The following is a 6721-nucleotide window of genomic DNA, read 5'->3' as shown; positions in this document are numbered from 1 at the left end:
CCTTCCCTGACCTGCTTTAGCAGCCATTCCTGATTCTTCTGACTTTGCCCTGTTGTAGGGACTTCCTAAATTGCTGCGACCCATGCTCTCCATGTATGCCCGGTCTGAGGACAGCAGCACCTGGCCCCAGCACATGCTCGATGGTGATCAGCTGACTGATGGCCGCGTGCTCTGGGTTTGGTGCCAGGCACGTCTTTCCTTTCAGTCTCCCAACAGCCCCCAGAGGTGTTCAGACTCCAGCATACAGCTCATGTCCAAAGGTGGGGAAGTCAGCTAAGGACCCACTTCATTCTATCCAGAAGCATAAGACAAAGAGAAACTGAATGAGTGGCCAGAAGAGGGAGTGTTTGCCGGGGAGGGCTGGACCTCTGGGGTCTCTGGTGACCTGGTGGTAGGGCTACCTGGATAATGTGTGGCTGGATAATGAACAGGTGAAACAGGCCAGGCTTTGCACTGGGAAAGGGGAGCAAGGGGAATGAAGAAAGCGCCAGACAGTTCCCATGGAAGTTTATTTTATGTTCCTTGCAAACAACATGTGGCCCCAGCTGTGATTCCAGCTGCCCTCTCTGACTTCTGTTCTCTGAGCCTGGCTTCTGCTCTTCATTCAAACTGCACCAGCTGCATAAGCAAGGGCAGCGGGGGGCTCCACTGCATGTCAGCCCGCTGCATGGCCTGCAGCTGCTTCTGTATCTCAGCCTGCAACTGGCACAGCTTGTCCTTGTTCACGGGACCCCAGGAGAGGCCATGCAGGTACATGCAGCAGTCGACTGGGATAGGATAGAGTACCTGCTTCAGCTCCATCAGCCCCGTTGTGTGCTCCAGCAGGCTCAAGAGGCAGGCACTGGAGATGGGGTTGTCGGAGAGGCTCAGGGAACTGAGGTGGGAGCAGCGGCACAGGGCAGGCAGGAGGGCATTGAGGTGGGCATCCTTCAGCCGGCAGTGGTTCAGGTCTAAGTGCTGCAGCGTCCTTGAGACCTCCCTCAGCAGAGTCCCCAAGGGCCTAGGGATCATGTAGGACAGGTTGTTGCCACTCAGATCCAGCTTCTTCAGGCAAGTGGTATGAGGGCTCTGGGACAAGTAGGTGATGTCAGTGTCGAGAAGCCTGCAGTAGCAGATCTCCAGGGAATGCAGTGGAACCCACAGACAGCTGAGGAGAGAAGGGTGGCTATGTGAGGGCAGGGCCCAGGACCCCCGCCCAAAACACCTACTTGTCCATGAGGAGGCCAGTCCTATGGCCACCCCCTCATCAGGGAAGCCATTTACCAGCAGAGTCAGAAGCATGTCCTTTGGTGTCCCAAGGCCTGGCTCTCAACAGACCTACCAGGTCCTCCACGAACCCCTCCAACTCTAAGTTTCTCTTTGGTGAAAGGGAGACTCACATTATCCATACCCAATATGACTGCTGAGAGGAGCCACTTGAAAGAGCTTATCTGATGAGAAGCAACCATAGGCTGAGCCCATTATTCCTCAGGTTTGAGTTTGGGGAAGCTGCTGCTCAGGCTTCCGTTTAAGCCAGGGCCGGGGGTCCTGAATGCCCTATCTGGAAATTTCTAGGAGACGTGCACAGAGTTGATACTGATTGTCCTTCAGAGCTCTGTACCCACCTGTCTGGGGCAGTATGAGCTCAGAAGGAGAGGCCTAACCTGTGCTGTCTCAGGATCTTTTCTTGGGAACCAGTGTAACATTCAGCAGTGCCTGAAAAGGTTTGCTGAGTAAATAAACATTATTAGGACAGGCGCAATGGCTCACACCTGTAATCCCAGCACTTTGGGGAGCCAAAGTGGGTGGATCACCTGAGGTCTGGAGTTCAAGACCAGTCTGGCCAACATGGTGAAACCCCATCTCTACTAAAAATGCAAAAATTAGCCAGGCGTGGTGGCCCATGCCTGTAATCCTAGCTATTTGGGAGGCTGAGACAGGAGAATCACTTGAACCGGGGAGATGGAGATGACGGTAAGCCGAGATCATGCCACTGCACTCCAGCCTGGGTGACAGAGACTCTGTCTCAAAAAAAAAAATTTAAAAATTAAATGAAATACATGGAAGCCCACTGTTTTGGACTAAGCTCCTGCACTAGACCTCAAAAGACCAGAGCAAACCAGAATGTAGTCACTTGTGCTAAGTGCCAGGTAATCAAACTGAACTTTGAAACTCGTCAGTTTTCCAAAAAACAGGAGATTCACACCAACTAATCAGAAGTGGCCCAGGATGATAAGGAAGTGCCCTCTGTTTTAACCCTATAAGGAAAGTAACTGTCAACTGACCAATCTGCTTTTTGTTTTGGCTTTTTCCATCACTTTTCTGCTTATAAAGCCAGTCTCTTCTGCTCAGCTCATCAGAGCTCTTATTCTATTTTATAGAATGGGAGGCTGTCCCAATTTGTGAATCACAAACCTAAGCCAATTAGAAGGCCAGGCGTGGAGGCTCATGCCTGTAATGTCAGTGCTTTGGGAGGCTGAGGTGGGAGGATCGCTTGAGGCCAGGAGCTCAAGACCAGCCTGGGCAGCAAAGCAAGACCTTGTCTGTACAAAAAAGTTTTTAACAAATTCGCAAGGTGTAGTGGTGTGCATCTGTAGTCTTAGCCACTTAGGAGGCTGAGACAGGAGGGTAGCTTGAGCACAGGAGTCTGAGGCTGCGTGAGACGTAATTGTGCCACTGCACTCTAGCCTAGGTGACAAAACGACCCCCTGTCTCTAAAGAGAAAAAAAGCCAATTAGATCTTTAAATTAAATTTGTTGTAATTTTTTTTGAGACAGGGTCTCGCTGTGTTGCCCAAGCTGGAGTGCAGTGGTGCAATCATGGCTCATTACAGCCTCAAACTCCTAGGCTCAAGCAATCCTTCTGCCTTGGCCTCCTGAGTAGCTGGGACGAAAGGTGCACTACCATGCCCAACTAATTTTGTTTTGTTTTGTTTTGTTTTTGAGATGGAGTCTTGCTCTGTTGCCCAAGCTGGAGTGCAGTGGCACGATCTTGGCTCACTATAACCTCCACCTCCTGGGTTCAAGAGATTCTCCTGCCTCAGCCACCCAAGGAGCTGGGATTACTGGCACATGCCATCATGTCTGGCTAATTTGTGTATTTTTAGTAGAGATGGGGTTTCACCATGTTGGCCAGGCTGGTCTCAAACTCTTAACCTCAAGTGATCCACCTGCCTCTGCCTCCCAAAGTGCTGAGATTACAGGCATGAGCCACCGTGCTTGGCCTTAATTTTTGTGTATTTATTTGTAGAAATGTGGTCTCACTTTGTTGCCCAGGCTGGTTTCCAACTCTGGCCTCAAGCAAGCTTCCCACTTCAGCCTCCCAAAGTGGATTTTATTTTTATAGCAACATGCATCTTTCCCCATCAAATATGTTTCCAAAGCAGATCCCAGCCATCAACTGCATCTGAACCCTGGGTTCCCAGGCTGTACCCACAATTCCATGAGCATCTAAGAATGGGCCCCATTTCCTGTCTTGTTCCCCTGTCCTGACCTCACTTGGGAGTATTCAGGAACTCCTTGGATGCCCCTGTCCACCCATTCACCTGAGTACATAATGTAGGTTGCCTGAGAGGTAGGAGTAAGACAGGTGCAGCTTCTGGAGGTGGCCCAGCCTGGTGAGCTGTGAGAGGAAGTAGCTGGAGGGCCGCTCGCCCCGTGAGGAGAAGGCCCAGTTGTAGTAGATGAGTTTGAGGCTGCGCAGGTTGAAGATCCTTCCCAGCTGTGTTGCAGATAGGTTTGGATCTGACAATGCCCAGAACCAGTCAAACCAGTCAAACACCTCCAGCTCCTGGATGAAATCCAGCTTGAGTGTCTTCAGGATCCCCAGCAGACTGTGGAAGGGCATCTCCTCAATGTGCAACTTCCTACAGCAGAGATGCAGGGCCCCGTGGCTCTGTTCCACTTTCGTCAGGAGGCTGGAGAGGAACTTATCTAACTTGAAGGGGCCTCGTAAGAAAAGATCAATGTGTATTTCCACTGCTTCCCATGGCTGCTTTGGTCCTTTTTTCATATTCTCTGTTGGCTTGGGCCTGGCCGCGGCCTGGGGCATCTCTGCCTTGACTGTTGATGGTAACCAAAATGGGAACTTGGCCAAGGCTTCAGAAGCCCCTTTACTGTGGACTTGCTCAGAGTCCAGGGTGAAATCCAGCATCCTCAGTTCTGACTTCCTGTGGGGAGACGGGCGTGATGAGATGCTGGGGAGCCCAGGTAAGATGAGTGGCAGCAGTCCTGGGCCGCTCCCCAGACCCCAGTACCAGCCCGCCTAGCCTCTCCTCTCCAATGGGCTTTTCGTCCCTCACTCAGGCTCCTTGCCAGCCCCTATTCCTCATACAGCTCATACCACCACCCCTAGAAGGTAAAAAGCCCTCTCCTTAAAGCCTTGTAGCTGTACCATCAACCACTTAACTTACAAACATATAGTTTCCCCACTTGTCCCCCTAGCCAATTTAACGCTCCCCTCCCCTGGATCTCAGCTCCCCCTCCCTCCGGCTCTGAGCTGAGGTCTTGCTCCCAGCATCCCCCTTACCTGGGACAAGCCCTGTGGGCAGAAAAGGCCTCCAGCCCATCCACCACAGCTTGCAGGCTGTCTTGGTTGGGCCACTGCACTATCAGAGAGCCCAGACGGAGAAAGGGGAAGGGCCAGGCCTGCACCAAGGCCTTCAGAGCCTTTCTGTGCCCCTTGGCAAATGCAGCAGTGAGTAGTGGCGGGAAAAGGTTCACCGTGAGCTGTTCCAACACCAGTAGAACTGAAGCCTCATTGCTCAGCAGGCTGTGGGCTGCAAGTTCCAAGAGCCTGAGAGGTGCTGGGTGGTTCACCTCCATGGACCTGGAGCAGAAGAAGGTAGAAATCCTCAGAAGACTAATGGCTCACCATTGCTCCCAGGCCAACATGGGAGATGCAAGCCTTTCGCATCTATCACAGAACCAAATGCTGGCTCCTCCCTCCATTCAGGACCAAAACCCCAACATTCAGGTCTTGTAAGCCTGAGACCCTGAAGCCCTCAGGCCCTGGGGACATGGGATCCAGAACCTCAGGGGTTTAGATCTATTCCTTGCCAGGCTGGAGGGGCTTTGAATTGACCCACACTTTCCTCTTCTGCCTTCACCATTAAGATCATGAACACATAACTAAGGACACTGTCCCCAAACTCCCCATCAATTCTCCTAAATCGTATGTAGATTCTGAGCCGTTCTCATCACTTCCAGTTTTACCAAGCCATTATCTCTTGCCCCCATTACTGCAGTCATCTTCTAACTTGTCTCTCTGCTTCTGTCCTTGTGCGCCCTGTGGTCAAACTCAGATCATGACACTCGTTTGCTCAAAACTCTAGTGGCTTCATTTTCACTGTGAATACAATCCACCCTGCAGCTGCCCCTCAGAGTCTAGCATCCGAGTATCTCAGGGTCCACCTCCTGTCACTCCCCTCACTATTCACTCTGCACCAGCAACCTACACTGGACTCCATTTCTCTCCTCAAACACCAGCAACGCCCTGCTTCAGGGCCTTTGCGCTTCCTGTTTCCTCTGCCTAGAAGTGTCTTCTCCCAAATATCCTCATGGCTGGCCCCCTTACTTCATTCAGGTTTCTGCTAAAATTTCACCCTGAGAGGTCTTCCCCGACCACCCAAGTAGAATAGCACTCCCATCCCTTAATTGCAGCTTTACCTTTCCTAACCTGATTTACAGCGCTTCTTATATCACCCCTTTTCTGTTTCTGTCTCTCTTACACACACACATACACACACACACGCACATGCACACACATAAATGCACACAGTCGCATATTATCTGTCTCCTCTCTGCTAAATTATAAGCTCCATGAAAAGAGGGGCTGTGTCTGCTTTCATTACTGCTATAGTTTGAGTGATAAACATAGTTCCTGACATACACCAGACAAGTAGTATATATTTTAAATGCATTTCAAGAGCAAGTTTGCACAACAGACGCTTACCACAATGCCACTGATGGAGTTGAGGGTTATATGGAATGGAGGATATTTTTTTTCTATGCTCTCACAGAGCATCAGGTTCAGGTTAGTTATGGATTCTTTCAACTGCCCAAATGCCTCCTTTTTTCTGTCCAGTGAAATGCGGGAGTGTAGACCCATCCCATCACTTTCCACAGTCCACCACAGAGCAGGGCTTTGTGTAAGGAGGGGGAAGTTCTAGACCTGCACTGTCTGATGCGGGAGCCCCAAGCCACATGTGGTTACCGAGTACTTGAAATGTGGCCAGTGTGACTAAAGGACTGAATTTTAAATTAAATTAAATTCTAATTAATTACAATCTAAATAGCTTCACGTAGCTAGATGCTACACTTTTGGACGGCAGAGTTCTAGAATCTATGCTAGTCAGAGACACAAAACATTCATTTACAGTCTCACAAGCTATGAAATCCATTTGCATGAGGCCACTATGGCCTTGGCAATAAACTGGGCGAGGACAAAGGACAGTATAAGAAAGGACAATTATTGGCCAATCATACATTGGAAGCTACCTAGCAAAGGCTTAAATACTAGCAAATCAAATCAAAGGCCTGACACATTAAATCTATAAATTGATTGAGCAAGAATGGTTGTTAGGTTTATTAATTATTAACGTCAATGCATTTGGGAAAATCAAAGAAGAAACAGAAGGGAAGCTTCTGAACCTGATACTTAGTAGTGGTGTTTTATAAACATTGCTTTTTTTTTTTTTTTTTTTGAGACAGAGTCTTGCTCTGTCACCTAGGCTGGAGTGCAG

At 49.8% G+C, this 6721-nt stretch overlaps 1 protein-coding gene across 1 annotated transcript in view; it reads right to left on the bottom strand.

Moving 5' to 3' along the window:
• Window positions 1-500: 500 nt before the first annotated feature.
• LOC108536065 (PRAME family member 20-like) overlaps window positions 501-6721 on the bottom strand; it is a 23677-nt gene continuing 17456 nt past the window's right edge. The window contains 4 exon segments of the mRNA XM_017882538.1: window positions 501-639; window positions 642-1147; window positions 3524-4147; window positions 4507-4806. Of these exon segments, the coding sequence (XP_017738027.1) occupies window positions 605-639; window positions 642-1147; window positions 3524-4147; window positions 4507-4806 (1465 nt within the window). The 3' untranslated portion in view covers window positions 501-604.

The sequence above is a fragment of the Rhinopithecus bieti genome, unplaced genomic scaffold (assembly GCF_001698545.2).
Source record: "Rhinopithecus bieti isolate Rb0 unplaced genomic scaffold, ASM169854v2 scaffold_13317, whole genome shotgun sequence".
NCBI lineage: Eukaryota > Metazoa > Chordata > Mammalia > Primates > Cercopithecidae > Rhinopithecus > Rhinopithecus bieti.
The sequence above is the reverse complement of the archived record's forward strand: the minus strand, read 5'-3'. Positions and strand labels throughout refer to the sequence as shown.